Here is a 22,340-nt window from a genome sequence, read left to right as displayed (position 1 = left end):
GTTGATGAAACCAAAACTACTAAGCGGGGTAAATGCCCAGTAGCATGGCCACAATTCACCAGCAGATTTTCCATGCCTAGAGCTGGGGAGAGGCTCAGTGAGCAAAGTGATACCTCTACAAATCTAAGGGTGTGGTTCTGATCTCAAGCCCTAGGGTAAAAAGAAAAAGAAAAAGAAAAAAAGAAAAAGAAAAAGAAAACACGTGTGCCCACTCTTGTAATTCCAGTGCTGGTTGGGGAGGTGGAAGGAGGAGGACCCCTGAGGCTTGCTGGCCAGCTAGTGTCACTGAATCATTGAGTTCCAGGTCTGTCTCAACAAAACAAAAGCAACAAACATGGAAGCCTGGTGTGGTGGCCCACGCCTTTAATCTTGGCACTCAGGAGGCAGAGACAGGAGGATCTCTGTGAGTTTGAGGCTACAAAGTGAGTCTCAGGATAGCCAACACATACACACATACACACACACACACGCACACGCACACACACACGCACACACAATAGGGGTAGAGTTGTGGGGTGGAGAGGAATCGTTTGGCCAGTTGCAGAAGGCAAAGCCACAGGCTGCTCTAGAAAGGTAGCAAACCCAGGGCTCGCCCAGCAAGCCAGCCACTGTTTGCCTTTGCAGACCAATTCCTTTCTTCCTGGTGAAGTGAGTCACCTGTGAGCACCTGACTCCTCAGCAGGCCATGGCTCACGTCTGTAGAGAGAAGGGCCAAAATACTTGCCATCAAGTTGATGGAAGAAGTGAAAAAGTACAATCTGTAGAAAAATCAGTATTGGCGTCCAAGGATTCTTCAGGGAGCAGTGCATTGCTGTGAAAGTCAACTGGTGAATGTGTGTGGAGTGTCTTAGAGTCCCAACCCAGGTTCTGGATCTGAAGTCACTCTAGTGTTGGGTTCTTTTTTTAGTGGCTGTCAATCTCAGCTGTTTCTGACTTCCTGCTTTTGATCTACCTGTCCTTCAGCTACCTGGTCTGAAACCAAGACAGACGGGTTTAGGAGGCAGGACTGGGAATCAGTAGAGGCTCCGGAAGCAGGCTGCTGGTCTAGAGGCAGCTCTGGCGTCTAGCCAGTGTTCTTGTTCCTGTCACTCCTTGAGTGCTTCCTTCTGAGTCCTTTGACATCCCCTAGCCAGCCTCTGCTTCCTGGGCCTCCCTGACTGACACAGCATGCTAACGTCCAGGGCCTTTATTTCAATCCAAGGTCCCAAGGCTGTTTATGAACCTCAGACACTTTCCCTTGGACATCCCAGTGTTGTGTGGTTGGTGTTCCAGGACTTTATATTGTTTGGTTCCCTCAAAGGTTGGCTCCACAGGGTTTAATGTGGCCAGCAAAGTGAGGGTATCGGAACAGTCTGGCCACAGTGGGTGAAAGGCCTGGACTGTTGGCATGTCCTATGATGCTGGCCAGAGCTACAGCTGGTGGCACCAGTAATTTTGTTTATTCTTCAGCCCCTGGCAACTCCTGGGCACATTGGATTCCTGTCCCAAAGAACACAGATGCTTCCTCTGAGCCAGCTTACCCAAACAGCACTCTACCTCAGAGCAGCAGTGACTGGGAAAAAGGGAGACTTGTTTCTGAGAGCCCCTCCCGTGGCTACTCCGTTATCCTCCTCTCCTCTCCAAATCCATTCGTTCTCCCCGTGATGTGCATGAGAGCATGGCTGTCTAAGTGAAGTGTGATTGCCCCGTAAAGAAGTGGCTTAATGATAAATATTTAAGCATTTTTCTTCCAGCGGAAGCGGAGCCTCTTTCTAATTCTGCAGGTGGAAATTGGTTGGGACATCAGGAGGCGGGTGGAATAATGCAGAGTGTGACGAAGCTCAGAGCCCTTAGCAGTGGCACGCAGGCAGTGCCAGCAGCTGTGATGGGACCTGGAGGGCCTGCTTTCTGCTTCTCTCTCGTCCCTTTCATTTTGAAGCACCTCAGAGCATTCTGCCAGCCGTCAGCAGAAGCACCTGTGTTGACAATGTCATTGACTTCTGGGAGAAAATAGGGTCTCCCTTTTTTGTGTACTTATTGCGTCCACGGACCTGTAAGAGCCGTGCATATGGGAGTAAGCGCCGTGCATATGGGAGTAAGCGCATGCACGGTGATGGAAGCAGGCGAGGCTTTCCAGTTGTAAGAAAGCTGTAGTTCCAGTTTGTGACTTTGTTGTTGTTTCACATTTATTTATTTGTGTGTGTGTGTGTGTGTGTGTGTGTGTGTGTGTGTGTGTGTGCCACCCTGTGCAGCATATTTTGCGTTTACGATGAAGGAATTAAAAGACATAGTCTAACATCAAAAACACGAACTGTAAAAATACAGGTAAGACTCAGAAACACAGCAGGGAGCTAGCTGGGCCCTCCTTTCTAGGCTTGGCTGATAGGTCGTTTTTGGTCGACAAGATGCTTCTCAAGCTAGGAGGCCTCTGTGTGTGCAGCTTTAGCAGGCGATTAATTATCTGAAATCAGGGCTGTGGTGGGGAAGTGTTCAATGGGCTTGACCTTAAAAGTATGGGACCTGAGTTTGACCCTCAAAACCCATGCAAAAGGGTTAGGCAAGGTGGCGTGTTCTTGTAATCTGAGATGGGGCTCCTCGGATCCCTGAGGTTCACTGGCAGGCCAGCCTGCTCAGCAAGTTCTAGGCCAGTTGAGAGGCCTTGTCTCGAAAAAACAAGGCAGCAGTCTTCCGAGGAATGACCCCGGAGGTTGACTGCTGGTCTTCACATGTGCATGTATGAATGTGCGCCTGTACCCAAAAATAGACACCCAAATATAACAAAAGTGAAGGTAGAGGAAATGGCATATTACCTGGCAGAAATAGAAACTTGGTATTTCGGCTTCAATTTTGTTGCTATAAAGGATTAAAAATAATAATAATACTGTGAAAGTGGCATCCTTGAAGGATCCAGAGACAGAGAGGCAGTTGAGGCTGTCCTGTGTGAGACATGTTTTACCCCCTCTGGGTCTTCCTAACTCTTGTGCGGCTAACTCCGGCTGGAGTTCATTGGCATGCCTCTTGAGCGTGCGAGTGGCTGCAAGAGCAGCCTTCACTTTCAGGACTCACTCGGAAAGGGGTGCAGCTAGAAGGTGTGTTTATTCAAGTCCAAGTAAGCGGAGGTAAACGCAGGTGTGGTCAGGAACTGTGCCTGGCTCACCGCTCCCTGTCGGCATAAGGCCAAGGTCAGCTGTATTATGAGTTGCCACGGCTGTTTTTTTTTTTTTTTTTTTTAAACCCAAGGTCATTCTAGTTCACCCAGCCTGCAGCTGAACAGAATGCTGCAGTCCAGGGACGAACTGACTTGGAGTCATTCCCCAGGTGCCTGCTAAGCAGATCCAGTTCTGTCCACCCTTGGCAGGCGCTCTTGCTGCAGAGCTGGAGGGCACTGTGGTACGAAGCTGAGCTCCTGTCCCAGGGCAGGCTCCCATCCCCACCCTTCCACAGACAGACTGCCCTCTTCTTTTTGGCTTTTATTCTCCATCCGCTTTGGATTCTGACCGAAGTAGGCGTTTGTTCTCCCTCCTGTGTAAATGCTGCCCCTGGTTTGCTCTTCTCCCAGGCCCCCAGGAGAAGAAGCAGTTGGGCAGGGTGGAGTGATTGGGGCTGGGGGATGGGACCTTCAGACCGAGAGATGTATGGTGTTGAAACCTAGAGATAATTCGGCTGTGATCCGTAGCGTATGCTGACAATAGAAAGAGTGATGTACGGCCTTGTCTATAAGGAGCAGCAGCGTTGTGTGTTAAACAACAAACAGGACAGTTATCAAAATCTCCGTGGAAGGGACAGACTGTAGACAGTCAGAAACTATTTGTCTCATTGTTTTTAAATTACATGTGTGTTTATATGCATAGAGAAGGGACAGACTTTTGACAGTCAGAAACTATTTGTCTCATTGTTTTTAAATTACATGTGTGTTTATACGCAGAGAGAGGTCAGAGGACAACTTCATGGAGTTGGTTCTCTCCTTCCACTTTTATGTGGGCCTGGGGCTTGATCTCAAGGCGCCAGGTTTGCTTGGCAAGTGCCTTTACAAGCCCGGTCTGGCTCCAACTTGCTGTCTAGCCCAGGATGACCTTGGTTTCTGCTCCCCCTGCCTGCAACTCCCAAGTGCTGGAATTACAGGTGTGTGTCACCACACCTCCAGCATGGCAGGCGGGCACTCTTCCGGCTGAGCCTCATCCCCAGCTTGGCATCCCTTGAGATCTGATTGTTAAATGGTGTGGCCAGGGAAGGAAGGCTCTGGATTCTGGCAAGGTTTTTCAGTGTGGGTTGTGTCGTCATACCGCTGGGGTGCATTACTTTGATTCCTATCAACGTACTCACTGTCGAAAGGGTTGACTTTCGGATCTTATCAGGGAGCTTGGAGCCTTTAGCCAGCCTTTGACGACACTGGGTGGTGTCAAAGTTGGAGGTCTTGTCTCCAGAGGGGGCTGAGGCTGCTGATAACTTTAGTCTGTAACATGCATGTTTGATTGAGAACTTCCCAGGTAAAAAATTTTATGCGGTGATACTAAGATGGAGACCAAATGGAAGTGCTTTTATGTGTTCCTGTTTTGGTTTTTTTTGAGACAAGGTATCATTCTGTAGCCCACTTGAGCCCGGAGCTCACTGTGTAAAGCAGGCTGACCTCACACTCATGCCAACCCTCCCTCACCAGCCTCTTGAGTGCTGGAATTACCGGCATGGGTCTCCGAGCATCTCAGATGGGTTTCTACTAAATTGAAGGAGTACTCAGAATGAAGTTCCTTAAGGAAGATGATGAATTAGACCACCAGAAATAGACATCTGTACAAACATTTTAAAAAAGGCTGCGATTGGGGAAATGTAATGGAAAGACGTGGGGTATAGGCTGAGCAAGTATTGTGCGCCAGTGTGGAGTGGTCATTGGAATAGCCTGTCCAGGACTTCAAATTTGAGGGTAAAACACGGAGGTATGAGGTAACACAAGCTGTATGAATGTCATTGGTCTACCCCTCCCCCATCCATTCCCCATCACCGCCATCTTACAGCTTAACAGTCTTCAAACTGATGAGACTGTGGGTAGGTTTGGAGACTGACTCAAAGGAAAAGGAATTTGGGGATGGAACTCGTGGAAAACAATTTAAGATTCACAATGATTTTTTTCTTACGTAAAAAGCTCTGGTGTGAAGGTTGGTTCTGGTCCTTAATCTTCACCGGGGGTGGAATGACGTGCCAGTAGCACGTCATTTGGTTGGACACAAGGAGTATTTGCCTGACCGTGAGTCATTAAATGGCAGAACGGATTATTTAGGGAAGGTTTTGATATACAGAGGAGACTTTCAAAGCAGGCTGTTACTTGTGTCTCATTGGAATGGCTTAGGTCTGTCTTCTTAGGGTGTTTTAGGTATGTCCTCTTGGTCCTAGGTGATGGCCAGGTGGAGAAACTGATGACTTCTCAGTGCCCTGCTCTTACCTGTAGGACCCCCCCCCAGGGCCCCCCTGCAGTTGTCCACATGTCCGTACATCCCCAGAGGTGCTTCTTAGGCTGTGGACTGCATAGCTCTGCAGGCCTTGTTGCCAGGCCGGAGGCCGGCTATGATCCTGCAGACAGGCTGGTCTAATCGGAACCCACTCCTCTGTTCTCTCTTTGCAGTATGAGTTTAAAGCCAAGAACATCAAGAAGAAGAAAGTGAGCATCATGGTATCTGTGGACGGTGTGAAAGTGATTCTGAAGAAGAAGAAAAAGGTTAGTGACTCTGAACCAGACACTGGCAAGCTAGGCGTGGGCTGCATCTAGTTTTCCTTTTAGAACGTTATCTAGTGGTCTCTTCTTTGGCCAACAGTAATGTTGCTAAAGCCACAGCTGGAGCAGAGAGTGAGGCAGAGGCTAGTGGCCTAGTGGGACTGTTGTTGCTCAGAGTGGGTCTTAATAGCTCATAGCCTGTGGGTCATTTCCCAGCATCCTCATGGTCAAGGCCTCATCTCTATTTGAATACCTTTAAGTTTTGTGTGTGTGTTGAGACAAGGTCTCACTAGGCAGCCTAAACAGGACTTAAATTTGCAGGCCTCCTGCTTCGGCCTCCGGAGCATGGAGATGACAGGCATGTTGTCACACCTGGTTTGTCTGAGTCTCCATAGTTGGAAGTAATCCCACATTAAGTGATACACATTGAGCAAACCTCAAGTGAAATCCAAACTGCTTCGGAATTTGGAACTGTGGTGGTATCAAGTCAATAGTCCCAAGGTTCTGATGTTGGAGCATTTCCGAGTTCAGATTTTCAGTTGGGTCAAGTCTGCATATTCTTTGATTAGTATCCCCTCCCCGAACCCTCTGAAATGTGAAACTTACCAGCGTTAAATGTTTTGGAGAGAGATCAACCTGCAGTTAGGGAGTGTTGGGATTCAGACCCAGGACAAGCGGCTAAGGTCCCCATTTAACCAAAGTGGACCCGGCCTCCATGTTCTCCCAGCATCCTTCAGTCTCTACCTGTTACAGGGCATGGCTGGCATACCCTGCCCTCTGCCCTAAACTTTCCAGCCCAGGGACCGGGCTTCCCCTCCCCCAGAAGCTCTTCCCTCTGTAATCTAGACATTATGAATTTTGGTCTCTCTGTCTGTCTGTCTCTCTCTCTCTCTCTCTCTTGCTCTCTCTCACTCTTTGCATTTCCTCTCTCCTCCCTCTCTGTGCTCACTGGCTCTCTCTCTCTCTCTCTGCTCCCTCCACCCCATGCTTTTCTGTCTCCTTCTGCATGGTGACTTCACTGACCCCTTTCTGTGATGTCTGTGAACCTGCCTGAGGGCTACCCCTAATAAACCTGCATTTATACTTTACTTTGCCTTGAATTTGCCCATTTTACCTATGGAGAATAGTTTTCATCTCTAGTGCTGTGACTTGGATTTGAACCCAGGTTGCTGTGGCCGCAACGCAGAGTACTAACCACTGGATGATCATAGCAAGCCACACAGTTCATCATCAGAGAATACCTGTAGGGGAGCACATGGGAAGAGACAGCTACCTGGAGCAATACTCAGCCCCACCACAGGTGCCCCGCAGCCCTCATTTATGTGACCTGTGGCTTTCTGTCAACAGGGACCTCCTTGGTGCGTCCTCTCTACCCCGCATCTCTGCACCTTGAACATAGCCATGGGAGAGGGTTAGAGTGTCTTCCTCTGGGGGGCTCTTGAGTAAGAGAATAAGCAAAGGGATTTCTGTTAAGTGTCTGGGATTGGAATTCTGAGTGAGATGATGTTAGATTGAGTAAGACTTCTTTTCGGAGGGTGTATGGTGGCTGGAACCAGTACAACCCATATTCCTGGTTCAGGGAGGCTGGTTTCTGTCATGTGTTACGTTGCTGTCCTCGGCCTTTCACATGAGGGGAATTGGTGGCTTAGCACCCTCCACTGATAAAATCATTTGTGGATTTTTTCCAGGTGACAGGATGCTTTCACAGCCATTGTCACAAACAGCCCTTTAATCAGTCACTATGGTCATTTCCTTGGCAGGTGATTTCCTCACAGACTTTTCCTCATCTCTCGCCAGGGACTGAGTTATTAGTCTTTTAAGCCGCAAAATCCAGGGAGCATTGTAGGAAAGGGGGCGGGAAGATTGTAGGAGACTAAGAATGGGGAAGAGTGGCCCAAAATCTATCTTCTGGATGTGCTGCAGGTGAGGAAGCCATGAACACACTGCAACTTGGCTGCCTGCACACGCTCTACACAAAGACTCAACAGGACGGGAAAGTAGGAGGATGTGAAAGGAGAGACAGGTCAACAGGAACAGGAAGGAGGCAAGAGAGGGTGGTGGGGGTGAATATGATCATAATATATATGAGTGTAAGAAATTGTCAAAAATAAGAGAAAAGTATGTAATAAATTTGTTCCTCTGACCTTACAAAGGGATCCAGACTTACAGCTTTGAAGTTATGACCCTCAGGATGCTCAGTAACATTGATCAACTCAAGGTGGTAGGTGTGTAGACTGGACCAATAATTCCTTAATCCACTCTGAAACAGGATTGTCTTCTGGACCATGATCCTGACAAGCATATTATTTCCTATCAATTTGAGGCAGAGCACAGGAGAAGGCAGATTAGTACAGGGTTGCTGAGTGGACACAGAAGCCGGCCAGTTTTTAAGGTAGGAATGTTGGCTATACCAGAGGTTCACAATGACTTTGTTAGGGGGGTTTACAGTTTCTCAAGTCTATTTGACAGTCCTGGCCCATCATGGCTGAATGACTTATGTTCATCTATGGCTACCACTCCGAAAATCTCCCCGCTCCACCTCACTGTGCATATATATTACTTCTCATTAGGGCCTTTAGACAACTTAGTGTGTTTCTGCCATTGTCCACTATGGAGTCTTGTCCTTAATGTATAGTCTTTACTTCTAGTCTCACTTCCGGCCCTGCCTTGTATCGGGTGGCATGTGTGGTGCCAGCTCCGTCATGTATTGAAAGACAGGTTAGATCACACAATGACAAGGGCAGCAGGAGGCTGGGGTGTTTCCTGGGAGAGAAGCCACCGCTTGTTTCTCTGAGGACATGAAAGCTAAGCTAGAGCAGCATGTCCCTGAGGGAATCCTGGGGACCTGTGACTCACTGTGAAATTGCATGCTTGGTAATCTCTAGCGTTTGCCCTCCTGCCCTGGGAAGGAGGCAGGGTAGCACATCAGGTCTGCATCTGACTCTTCCCATGCCAGCTTCGGAAAGAGGAGCCTCCTATCTTGTTTCCTCCACCCACGCCTGGTGTCCATTTCAGGGCCTGGGCTGTGATGTGGATAATGCCTTTAATCACTGCGTGCACATTCTCCCGCCTCTGGCAGATGACTGCGCATTAGCAGCAATCAGCCTTTTTGTCATCTGCTCCCCATGTGACAGTCCTGGTAGCCAAGAGCTCTGCCACCAAGCTCAGGCACATTCTCTCTCTCTCTCTCTCTCTCTCTCTCTCTCTCTCTCACACACACACACACACACACACACAGAGTTGAGAAGGGTGTGACATGTCACAATGTAAATGTTCTGTATTTCTACAAGGAAATGGAACAGTCAGTAAGTGCCAGGAGTGGCCACCGTGGTTAAGGCCCGGCCCTCTTGCCAGCTAACCACAGGCAGAGCAGCAGCACAGCTTATGCTCAGCCTGGCATTCCTGCTTAGTACTCAGTAACTCACTTGTAAAACGTTGCATAGTCGTTCTCTCTCCTGCAGGAAGCATGTCAGTTTTCACTGGGTCAGCGTGACATGCTGGAAGGAATCCTTGGCAGAGGCAAGAAGACCTGGGTTCTGGTCCTGGCTCCCCCCTTCCTGGCCTTATGTTCTGAGCAATTCCTTTTGAGCTTTGAACTATGAAATGGAGAACTGGCATAGGGGGGGATTGCTGTAAATTTCAGTTCAGATCTCAGCACGAGCCATGGAGCCATGCATTTTAATGCTTCTATATAAATCCAGGTCACCTGTATGTATGCAAGCCTCTGACAACCGATTGGGCTACAGAAAAAGCAGACAGACCTCAGAGGCTACTGGTTGGCCGTATGTTTCCCATAACTGATCAGTGGCAAAGTTCTTCCCACCAGAGGAGACATGTTTTAAAGGGGCCCCTGCCTCCTTGTGAGCTTTATAAGGGCAGGGCTATCTTTGTGAGCTCAGCATTTTCCTGGATGGCCTGACACTTCTAGATTGTTTTCATGAACTGTGGCTCTTGGCTGGATGAATGTTATTTGTGTATGGTGGTGTCATGACATCCAGAAAAAATTAGCAGTGGGATATAGTGATATCCCACTATATATATGAATATATATAGTTATTTATTTTTATTGTATATACATTGGTGTTTCCCCTGCATGTCTGGCTATGTGAGGGTGTCAGATCCTCTGGAACAGGAGTTATGGATGGCTATGTGGATGCTGGGAATTGAACCCAGGTCCTCTGGATGAACAGCCAGTGCTCTTAGCCACTGAGCCATCTCTCCAGCCCCATAGTGAAGTCTTAACGTGTTGGTCATCACACTGTACTTTCTGTCAGTTTAAAAGACTGAGCAGGGACTGGAGAGATTACCAAGTTCAGTCCCCAGAACCAGCGGTAAAAAGTTGAGCAAGGGGCTTGAGAAGGCGTCAAGGACAAAGAGCTTCCTGTGTAAGCCTAAGGACTGGAGTTCAAGGTCCCTAACACTCGGGTAAAATCCAGACAGGCACCTTGACTGTCTGTAACTCTAGCACTCAGGACACGGAGACAGGCGTCCTGATTCCAGCTGCACAAGCTGGAATCAGTGAGCTATAATTTCAGTGAAAGAATTGGCCTCAGTAAATAGGGGACAAGAGCAGATGCCAACTTTGGGCTTTTATGTGTATATGTACGCAAATGCACACATTCACCCACATACACGCAAAACACATATGCACACATGCCACATATGCATGCTCCACCACAAATACAGCTGAGCTTGGCACAATCCCAGCAATGGGGAAATGGAGACAGGTGCATCTCTGGGACTTGCCAGAAGCCAACATAGCCACCTTGTTGAGCTCCAAGCCAGGCAGAGACCCTGTCTTAAAAACTAAGGTGGACGGCTCCTGCTGATGGAAACACCTGGGTCTGACATGTATAAGAATGTCACGCGCGCGCGCGCGCGCGCACACACACACACATACACACTAAAGAAGGATCGCTGTTTAGTAGCAGGATTTGTTCAGGAGACTCAGATCTTCGTACACATTCCATTAGCACAGGCAGTAGCCAGATACGTTACAGCCATGTCATTGGCTGCAAAACTGTCTTTTGGTTTTGTTAACAAGCATCTAGGAGTGCTCTCTTCCTGAACTGATGCCAGCAGATCATGAATCTTAAGTTGAATTAGTACGCTAAGGTAATTGGCTTTCTTTGATGTCTTCCAATCAGGACATCATTTTCAGTGTTCAAGGAGGCCCAGATATTTATCTTTTCTGTGTATCTGATCGTGGTTATTTATTATAACCCTGGAATCACACTATAGCACCATTTGCTGGGGAGTAGACTCCTCAGATTAACCTTGAACTTCATCCAAGGGATTTTTCTACTAAACAGCTCAGTTCCACATGATTTTTTTTTTTGGCAAACCACTAACTTTGTTGGGATTCTCTAAGGTGACAGATTATAATGGCTTCAGCGTTCTAATGAACACATACCACAGATCCACCATGTTCTGGGAACCCTAGGATTGGATGGGTGCGTAGAGGAATTATGGGTATGTGTGTTTGATTTTCACTTTGTTTTGGTTTTGCTCTCTCTCTTTACACCTTCCAAAGTAGATGAAGTAACATGGTAGAGAAGACATGTTCCCTTCTCACTACAGACCACACACAGGTGGGGAAAGAGAGATGGGGGGAGAGAGTATATATGTTGTATGTATATGTTTTGTACATGTGCATACACATGCATGGAGGGCAGAGACCAACGCTGAGAGTCTTCTCTCATTCTCCACCTGATTTTTGAGATACGGTTTCTCACTGATCCTAGAACTCACCGATTCTGCCAGGCCGATCCCTTGCCTCTGCCCTTCAAATGCTAATGTTATAGGCAGCTATTCTCTGGTGCCTTGTATGTGGGTGCTGGGAATCCAAATTCAGGTCCTTCCTGCTTATGGAGCAGGCACTTTGCTGACTCAGCACCTCTACAGCCTAAATAGAGCTATTAATTCTTTTAAAAAATTATTACATTAGTATGTGTATATATATGTTATTTGTCTGCCTGTCTTTTTGACTGTCATCTGTCTAGGAATCCAGAGTCAGGTTGTTATGCTGCCATAGCGTGTTTGACGGTAGCCATTGTCTCAGCCCCAAATTAAGTATCTCTTAAAAGCATTTTTATCACTTTTGTGTGTGAGCATGTGTATGTGTTTGTCAGGCTTGGTGGCAAATGCCTTTACTAGTAGACTGTATTGCCTGCCCTAAATGGGCCTGAGTTTACTTCTACACTGTGTCACAGCTCTTGGAAAACTGCATTAGAGTTGTTTTGTTGTATTTTGGGTGCTGGAGGGTGAGTCCAGCTCCTCATCCGTGTTAAGCACTGTACCACCAAGTTGTACCTCCATCCCCACAGCAGAGTGATTTATCTGTTTCCCCACCTGTACATGAGCCTCTGGTGGGAAGGGCACATGTCTTCTCTAACATGTTATTTCGTCTGCTTTAGAAGGTGGAAAGACAAGGAGCAAAGTGATGGCAGTAATTACGCACACATGATAATGGGATCAGCTGCTAATAATAGTGCTGACATTGAGTACCTACATTTTTCTAGTGGTGTTTGATGCACGCCGAATTCCTAAAAACTCACGTACCCCACAACCTGAAGGCCATTCTGACGCTCTGTTGCCCCCACCCCACCTGTTTGTTATTGTTCCAGACCTGGGGATTGAACTCAGGACCTTACATCAAACAGGCAAGCATTCTACCACTAAACTGCATCGTCTGCAAAACACAGTCTTTGACTCCTGGCAAAAGGCCATCACCTCACTAGGAAATTATCTTACCGTCCAAGTGACAGTGCTAACTATGGAAACAAAGAGTTCTTTCTGATCTGTTAAAAAAAAAAAAAAAGATTTACAGAGCCAGAATTTAGAAGGACTTCAGGTTGATTAATGTGGCAAGAGAAGTTGAGAGCTGGCCTACCAGGTCGTTAGTAACAGGGCAAGAGTGTGAGTCCACAACCCAAAACTAGTACAGCTGTCTTCCTGTTGGGTCCTGTAGGACTTTATTTTCTGCAAGTTTTAAAATAACCGCATGAACAATCCCAAACACTGTGGGGGCTCCCTAGCACCCCAGTTTTGAAATGTACTGTTCTATAGCCATACATTACCCTGAGTGTGGGAGACAGCTTTGTTTTCAGTCTAATAACTGTTCACCTAGAAACATGGAAAATATGTCAACCAGGGTTTATGTAGCCTATAGTTTATATAGCCTTGCTAAGCCTTTTATTTTTATTCTAAAATAAGTCACCATTGATGTCTGGTGAGTGAGTAATACCAAACTTCAGACTTTAGGATGCACTTACCTATGATCTCCAATGGGGACAGCAGATAAATTTCAGTTCGCATTCCTTCTCTGCTTCTGGGTTTTTAGGAGAGGGCCCTTCAAAGATGCCATACACATTTCTAACATTCAAAATAATTAGACCATGGTGCTAATTATTCTTGACTTTGTTTTCTCTCATTCCAGATCTCACAAAATATTTCCTGGTGTGAGCTTTTGGAATGACAAAAAGCCCATGGCTTTCCATGGAGGATCTGAAGTAAATTCAGTACATAAAGGCATGAGGGCTCTGGTGTCATGGCTGTACAGCAGTCTCACAGAAGCACTGCAGGCCCTTCATCACCACTCTCTGTTGAAAGCGAGACCTTCCTGTGGAGCAGTGCAGAGGAAAGGATTTTTATTTCATCACCTGAAGTAACAAAGAGAACAGGGTTTAGGAGTGGAAGATAAGGTGGGCTATTTACAACAGGATGAAAGGGCCTTGGAGGGAAATCACCTGCCCCCGGAGCCTCCCTGTTCAGCTTTAAAGTGGGAGGCCAGTTTTGATATGTAAATGGAAGTGTAATGCAGAAGCTGCCTACTTAAATACTTCAGAGGGGCCTGGAGATTTAGCCCAGTCAGTGGAGTAATTTGCCTGTCGTACGTGAAGCCTTGGATGTGATCTCCAGCACCACAGGAACCAGGTGTTGTCCTGCACACCTGTAGTCTTAATATTTTAGAGATAGAGGAGTGAGGATGCGAAGTTTAAGGTCATCCTTAGATCTGTATAAGCTCAAGGCTAGGCTTGGCTACAAGAGGAATTGTCTCATAACAAGACAACAAAAACCAGTGTGTGTGTGTGGGGGGGGGGTGATTGGAGAGATAGCTCAGCAGTTAGGGTCACTTGTTACTCTTGTGGAGGACCCAGGCTCCATTCCCAGCACCCACACGTTGGCTCACAACCATCTGTAACTCCAGTTCCGGGGGATCTGGTGCCGTCTTCTAGCTTCTACAATCACTAGGCATGTAGTGATACACATACATGTAGTGATACACATACATGTAGACAAAATACTCATACATACAGAATAAATAAATCTAATTTTTTAATTAAAAAAAAGGCACAATGTTCCTTTCATAACAACTAGGAAATATCCGAGAATAAAACTTGAGACAGGTGGGGCCTGGAGAGATGGCTCAGTGGTGAAGAGCAGTGGCTGCGCTTTCAGAGGTCCTGAGTTTAATTCCCAGCGTTCACACGGCGGCTCACAACCACCTGTCGTGGAATCTGATGCCCTCTTTGGGTGTGCAAACATACATGCAGACAAAATACCAATATACATACATAAATATAGAAATCTTAAACGAGATAGAAAGACTTTTTTTTAAAAATTGAGACAGGTAATGCTGAGTTCCCTGTCTTGGTGTGTGTTTGTTTGTTTGTTTGATCTGACCCATTAGTCTGAGAAGAGGTTAGTGCCAGGCAAAGGCCTAGAGGGAAAAATGTGAACAGCGCCAGGGAAGGCTATGACTGCCAGATGCCCGGGGCCACTTGCTTAGAGTCACTCGGACTGCCGGGTAGCCTCAGAACAGGCAAGCTGTCCTCAGAGGCCTCCCCCTGTTCCCGGGAGGACTGTGTTTGTCCCCCTCCTCAGTCCCAGGTTGGGAGCAGCCCAGCTATGTGTCATCCCTGCTTGACACTTTAAATTATTTACTTATTTTTATTTTATGTGCATTGGTGTTTTGCCTGTATGTCTGTGTGCGGGTGTTGGATCTCATGGGCCTGGAGACAGTTGTGAGTGGCCATGTGGGTGCTGGGAATTAAACCCGGGTCCTCTGGAAGAGCAGCAGTGCTCCCTTAATGGCCTAGCCATCTCTCTAGCGCCCCTGCTTGATTATCGTGGTGGGCTGCAGCATGCAGCAGCCAGGCAGAGTTATTTGACACTCTGGACCTGGAACTTATTACCGAATGCTCTGTGCTCACGCCTTCCAGTGTACGGATTTGAGCCTTCCTTTGAGTTGTACTACTTTTAAAACTACTGTGGAAGTTGAGGACAGAGGTACTCAGTCACCTTTGACTCTAGTAAGAAGGCAGGCAGATCGATATGAGTCTAAGGGCCAGCCTCATCTACATAGTGAGTCCCAGGCCAGCCTTTGCTACATACTAAAACCGTGCCTCAAAATAATTAAATAAACAAAATTAGCCTAGAAAAATAGGAACTTAAGAAAGAAAGTGTCTAGAGAGGTGGTTAGGCTAATGTGTGCCGGAAAAGGCTGCACAGTGCCCTGGGAGGCAAGCAGGGGACAAGGAATCAAAGGCAGGAGTCATACACCAGAAACTGCAGAATGGGGGTGTGGCCAGAGGCTAGGTATTTGCATGCACCTGCTCCACACTCTTGGCTCGCCTCCTTTCCATCATCTTTGCAGAGCTAGTGAGAGGTGAATGTTATCTTCCTGGGAACTAATCAGCCTTGCCTGCCCCACCCCCTTCTGCTGTTCATGCTTGTACTCCCAGAGGGGCCATGTGAGATGTGCCTGGGGGTAGAAGGAGGCTGAAGGCAGCCCTGCTGTTCCTCCATGCTATGAAGGACACCTTGTCCTCAGAGAGCTCCCAGAGGGGAGCTGCTACAGGGTTAGAGGCCTGTGCCCCCCCTCCTCCATCCTTCCACTCCAATCTAGACTGGGAATGTCTTCATTTCCTGCCTGTCTCAGAGACCACAGCTGGGCCAGGCAAGAGAGTAGCGGAACTAAAAATGCCCTCACAGCTACCAAGAATTGAAGCCCTATTTTCAAGCATTTATGTAAGGAGAAAGGGAGGGACGGAAGGCTGGCTTTGGGTACAGCTTGGAAGTTATGTGGGCTTGCTGAAGATGGAGGAACCAGTTTCGCTATGGTTACTGTTTGGTTATACCTCTGTAGCCTAAGCCTGAAACTAATGTATGATCTCATAAAGCCCACTCTTCCTATCTTCATTCTATCATCATCAACATTTTTCTTTTTCTTTATTCTTTTTCTTTTTTTTTTTCATGAAAAGAATATTTCCATTTAGAAGAGTAAGAGGGAACTGGCTTATCTGTATTGTTGTCTATTTAACTTGACAACACTTGCAACGTAGAGGAGATGAGAGAGATACTTCTCCGCTTAAACTGGGGGTGGAGCTCTGTGGTAACATCCTGTAGGAGTCTCTGGGTTCAATCCCTTGTGCTGTGGAAACACACACCCACAGGGTTCTTCAGTTAAGAAGCTGTTGACTTGATCGGAGCCTCCCCCAGATTAAGCCATTCCTAACACTGCATGGTTTCTAAATTGTCCCTGGCAGTGGGGTAAGCATGGTTCTAAGAACTGGGAAAGGTTCCTGACCTGCTGACCAGGAGCCACACCTTCCCCTGGTGGGTCCATTCTTTGGAATGCTATTTGAAAGAGGTGGGAAGGAAAAGCACCCTTCCATCCTGATGCTCTGGGAGTATTAGTGGCACATGGAAGACACTGGTTCTAAAGAGAAAAACCAAACAACAATAACAACAACAACAGCAAAAACACCTGAATTAGCCTTTTAGATTCTTGGACAACCAAAACACTGCGGAGGCTGCACTTTCCCCAAAGCCTTTGAGTTGCCTTGATCGCTTCTTGCTCTCTTCATGGGGTTTAATGGGGTTTTTTCAAAAAACAAAAATAACTAGAAGTACGTATTGTTCAGGGTTTTTTCTCCCTTCTAAGGCTATGCTCTATGGATGTGGGGATAGCTCCTAAAATGAATTTCTGATTTCTACGGACTCTGCCAGCGCTGGCTGATCCCCTTGAAATCCATACAAGATGCCTGGAGCCTGGCCTTGCCATCCTCCTTTCCAAGAATGCCAAAAAAGGGAAATAGTTTCTCTGCACTGTTTTCCCTCCTTATTCTGTCCTTTTAATGAGGGGATTAGTTGCACTCTTTAGAGTTGCAAAGAAGCACCCTCCCAGGTTTGTCTCTGACACTGGAAGGATATTGCTGGGCAGAGAAGAAACACAATCTCATGCCCAATTTTGATCTCAGCACACAGCTCCTTTGGATAGAAATATATGCAGCAGGTCACAGAAACCATCTGCCATTACTGGGGCTCAGAATCTTGAAACCAGAAATTAAGTGGTTGTGGGCAGAGATTTCTTCACATCTCATCTCTTCCAGACTCAACGCTGAGGAAGCTGGCAACCCAGATATGCCGTTGGGGGGACATGCAAGCCCGCTTTCTAGCCAGGAGGAAAAGATTAACTTGGCAAAGCAGAGCAGTGCTAAGCAGAACTACTCTTCCAGGCAAATGCTTAGAAAACGAAACTTCTCCAAAGCGTCACCACTGAGGCCAACCTGGCCAAGGAGAGCCCTGACTCCCCGCACTACTGGGCTACCATCAGGCACCCTAAGAACACCTTCAGAAAAAGGCGAGAGCCAGACTTGCATCCTGGCCAGCTGGTAATGAGGGTCTCCTCCCTGCACCTCACCTTGTTCCCTCTGGGATGTCAGGGGAGGCCTTTTGGGGCCTGGGTACCATCATTGCCAGGAGTAATAAGACTGAGCTGATATGCAATAACTGATGGAGGACGCTTGAAAGTAGGCACAAGCATTCTTGCTTCTGTGAGCAGGTGGGAAGCTGGAACTGCACGCACAGTAGCAACAACAGGAAGTGCCCTTGGGTGTCTGCAGAGGCCAGTGGGAAAGCCACCACTGCTTTCCACTGTTGGGACATGGTTGTGGGATGACAAGGTCCTGGCTTTCAGCTGAAAGTCCCTTCCCATAGAAGGATAAGAAAAATCTCACTTAAAAAAAAAAACTTTACTATAAAAAACATCATACACTGAAATTAACCAGAGGGCTGTACATCTTGGTGAGCTTCTTTACAGCTAAAATAACCACCCTGAAGATGCAAAGGTGAGAGAACAATCTCATTCTGAGCAGAAGACCAAATTACCTTTATGCCAGGTGTGTTAAAGTTACCTGACAAAGACTTTAAAGGGACCAGTCATTAAAATGTCTCTATGAGCAGCCACAAATACTCTTGTTTTGATTTTCACTTTGAGATCATGCCTTAGTATATTGCCCAGTCTGGTCTTTAACTCCTGGGGTCAGTGGTCTTCCTGCCTCAGTTCCCCTAAGTGCTCAAGACTTTAGGCATGTGGAACCATGTCTTGCTTCTGTCTTTGAATGAATAAAAAAGTAGGAAGTAGAAATATAAGGAATTAATATGAACCAAATAGAAGTCTTAGAACCCAAATATTTGACAGTTGGAGTGAGTGCATAGGAGAACTCAGAAGCAAGTAGTAGGTGCTTTATAAATATTGCTGGTTGAGTTGAAAGTGTAGGAAGAATATATTGTGACTACAGATGTGGCTTGATTAATGTTCATGTCATAAAAAATTCACCACCTCCAAATCAAATCACATTTTAAGGATAAAATTATATTTTGCTATTTAACTGGTGCTCATAGTAAACATTTGCGTGTTGAAAATAAGCATTCAAGTGTTTGGAGTTTTTTTTTTTAAGATTTTCTTATTTATTATTTATACAGTATTTTGCCTGGACACCAGAAGCACCAGATCTCATTATAGATGGATCTGAGCCACTATGTGGTTGCTGGGAACTGAACTCGGGACCTTTGGAAGAGCGGCCAGAGCCATCTCTCCAGCCAGTATTTAGACTTTAAACCCTGGAAATGTTTATGTTTGTTAGCTGGAAACAAGCTCCAATGGATGCCTGTACGGTTATGAAGCAACTAATGAATGTGGTGAACCTATGGGTGCAGAGTGGCGTCATGACTAGAACACGGAAGGGAATGAGTTTCTCCATGCTGACCAGGCCACAGATTACTTCAAAGAAGTAAGGTTTGAGGAACAAGCGTCATATAGGAAAAACAACAATGAAAATCAACTATGGTAGCAAAAATCTTGAAAAATGTGTCCAGTAAAGGTTGTTTGCAACCCCTGGGACTTAGTGTAAAGAAGTTGTGAACCTGCCATCTTCATGTATCTGAAAGGATTCTTAAAAAAAAAAAAAAAAAACTTAATGTTTCCCCATTCTGTGCTATTCTTAATAGGCCATTAGAATGTTGGAGGGCAGTGAGTAAGCCAGTGTGAAAAAGAACCTTTAAACGGTAGTGACAGTTCTAACTGAAATTTTGTTGTCTGTAAAGCTGTTGAAATTGATTGATACTGATTGCTTGTACACCAGCCTAAATCTACCTCCAGTGTTGGGTTGATGTTATGTCTTCAAGGATTAAGAGTCAACAACTGTGATTACTTGTACAGGATCAAGCCAGCCATTTTCCAGGCATGGAGAGATTCATGAAGTTTCTGTCCTTAGCTGAGGGGCTATTGGCATCTGATGGCTGCTAGGAAAGGGAGAATCATGATCCCAAATACGGTTCTATACCTATGCACATATAGACATCGCTAGGTGGACTCGGTGGATAGAAATAAAAGAACGCATTATGTTGGGAGGGAAGAGTGATAGATGGGAGAAGTGAATGGGAAAAGGGGTAAATTTAATCAAAACACATTACACTCATGTGTGAAATCCTCAAACAAAAATTTAAAGGAAAAAGTATGTGTGAGAGAGAGAGAAGGGGGGAGAGAGACAGAAAGACAGGGAGAGAGAGAGAGGGAGTATGTGTGCACACACACACTTGGGAGAAAGAGAGAAAGAGAGGGAGAGAGAGAGAAAGAGAGAGAGAGAGAGAGAGAAAGAGAGACATTCTCTGGGTAAAGCTGCTTGCTTCTTCTGATGTTACCCTCCGGGCCTGAATATGATCTCTGCAGTCTCCTGGAGAGCTTCCAAAACCCCATGTTTGGAGAGTGGCCAGCCACCCTGTGCCTTCTATTTACAGCTCCACTTTGCTAAAAGGCCTCGTTCGTTAATGCAGTGTTTCCCCCTCTCTTGAGTGTTTTTGTCCACAGATGGGTGCAGTCTTCCCCAGTTTCCTGGACAGCACCCTGAATCTGTGACAAAGAACAGGAAGGGGTGGAGCAGGATCCTCTGTCCCTGCACTGGGGACTCGGCCCGAAGGGAGGTGGTTGGTTGTTGACCTCAGGTGCTGACCTGTTGACCTCCCCCCACAGTGGGGTGCTGCTCACTTCTTCAGACACTTCAGTTTGAGTTTGCTCACCCCCATTGCTGTCCTCATCTATAGCTGCTTCAGCAGTCTCTTTTGTGGTCACTGGAAGTTGGTCACAGCCCGAATGAATGCCCTTTTGTGATTAACTGCACATGCACTAGTAACGGTCCCTGACTTACAGGTGAAGTCCCCGTCCCTTCCCAGAGGAGCCTGGGGTGACATTTCACTTGTGTCTGACCGCATCCTGCACACATTTTGAAGTTTTACCTTTGCTCCCTTCTCTGTTTTATTCTTCCTCTTCCACCCCTCTGGATTGATATATGGCCTCTTTTTCCCCATCTCTTAATTTCTCTAAGGTTATTTAGAGTCTGCATGTGCTCCCGTGAGGCCTTCTTGGCTTTCACCCGTCCTCTGTGCCTAGAGAGACACTTTCCTAAAGTGCTTGGAGGAAACTGATCAGACCAGACACATGACATTTTCCACTTGTCCTTTTGAGGCAATCAGCTCTGAGCCTCTTAGAGGAAAAAAGCCAGGAGCAGAGTGCATGTGTTTGCATACGCATTAGTAGCACAACCTGTGCCCTGGTCCTGTCCCGAGGACAAGCCTAACTTATTCATTTACAGCTTCTTTTATTGCAGAAAAAGGAGTGGACATGGGATGAGAGCAAGATGCTGGTGATGCAGGACCCTATCTACAGGTAAGAGCCTGATCCAGTGCTCAGAAGGATGCTGAGCCCCGGGGACCCTTGTCGTCTCCTGGAGCCATCTCTCATGCCGGTGGGTGCAGACCAATTTCAATAAAGTACTAATGCCTTTCCCCTCTGAGACCTGATACTTTTGTAAATGTAAATATCTCTAAGATAAAATGTTTTTCTGGTCATGAATTGCCCTGAGGGAGGCTTGAAGGATTTCTCCTTGATACTGAATTCAAATGGCCACATTGCCTTTGGAGACCTTTTCAATTTGTGATTTCTTTGCTACTTGAGATTTCATAATTGCATAGATATTGATCATGAGACGTGAGATAACTGAGTTATCTCATCCCCCATGCTTTCAATTTCCCAGTGGCTGTCTCTTCTACTTTCCTTCCTCTTTGGAATCTGAACTTAGTGAAGAGGTTTTGACCATGTGAAAAGCAAAATGTCCCAAATGAAACCTATAGTGCAATGCGTGGCCCAAATGCTTACGATCCTCCAAAATTCATCTGTGGAGCTCTTAATCCTCAAGGTCATAGCACTGGGATGGTATTTGGAGGTCATGAGGTCATGAGGGTGAATGTTTGGGATTAGTGCACTGATAAGAGAGGCCCCAGAGAGCTGTTAGCTTCCTCCTATCACCATATAAGAACAGGGCTTTTGGGTGCCATCTCCGAACTAGAAAACAGACATTTATTAGACACTGAGTCTGCTAGTCCCTTGATCTTGGACTGCCCAACCTCTGGAACTGTGTGAAGTAAAATGTTAACGTTGCAAGCCGTCCAGCTTACGGTGTGTTATTAAAGCAAATTGAACTGACATACACTCAGAAGTTGCTTTCACAGTTAGATTGGTATGACTTCCATGGAAGTCAGATGTCTGCCACTCATATGTTCTCTCTAGAGAGGAGAAAACTAGTAGTAATAACACACAAAACCTGGGGCTTTCCCCAGAACCGTGCCCTGACCCTGACTTGTGGGCATCATTCTTCTGGTCTGGATTTTGCAGATCAACTCCACCCCTTCTTCCTGTTTTCTCCACTGGGAAAGTAGTCCTTTATAGGAGAGTTGGGAGACCCAGAATTAGAGTTTTCTATCTGCCTGCCCTCATCTTATTGCCATGCATATGGCGATGAAGTGGATAATGGTTCTTGAATAGTTGTTTTAGTATGGGAATGCAACTTGTTTGTTTGCTCATTAGCTAATTGATTAATTCATCACCCTTGCTATTAGACTAATAAGGCTCTTTAAGGGAGAAACCATTCCCTGTTCACTTTTGTATATGTAGTGTCAAGCCTATGCCTGACCCAGATGAGGCCCTTAATAAATGTGCAATAGGTGGGTAGATGAATACATTAAATTACTATATGAAAATTAGCATAAGTTATGGTAATTCACAAACCTGGGACAATTACTTTCTACTTGATTGATGAGAAAAGGTTTACGAAGTAGATTGACTCAGAGCTGGGCTAAGAAGATATAAATAGACAAACCACTGCAGTGTGCATTTTGTAAAAAGGAAAACATTACTTTATGTGATTGTGTGCTGTATGCTGTGTGTGTGTGTGTGTGTGTGTGCCAGCCACATGGGTGCATATGCCCACAGAGGCCAAAAGAAGGCATCAGGTCACCTGAAGCTAGAGTAACACTG

At 46.4% G+C, this 22,340-nt stretch overlaps 1 protein-coding gene across 6 annotated transcripts in view; it reads left to right on the top strand.

The window, feature by feature from the left end:
* Nos1ap (nitric oxide synthase 1 adaptor protein) overlaps window positions 1-22,340 on the top strand; it is a 287,498-nt gene that overhangs the window by 190,656 nt on the left and 74,502 nt on the right. For 4 of the 6 annotated variants that reach the window (XM_060364643.1, XM_021640625.2, XM_060364645.1 and 1 more), the window contains exons 3-4: window positions 5,594-5,686; window positions 20,620-20,693. In XM_060364643.1, the coding sequence (XP_060220626.1) occupies window positions 5,594-5,686; window positions 20,620-20,693 (167 nt within the window). The remainder of the gene's footprint in view (window positions 1-5,593; window positions 5,687-20,619; window positions 20,694-22,340) is intronic. The other 2 variants (XM_060364644.1, XM_060364647.1) reach the window with 1 other exon arrangement.

This window comes from Meriones unguiculatus, chromosome 11, assembly GCF_030254825.1.
Source record: "Meriones unguiculatus strain TT.TT164.6M chromosome 11, Bangor_MerUng_6.1, whole genome shotgun sequence".
Taxonomy (NCBI): Eukaryota; Metazoa; Chordata; class Mammalia; order Rodentia; family Muridae; genus Meriones; species Meriones unguiculatus.
This window is presented reverse-complemented; position numbering and strand designations above follow the sequence as displayed.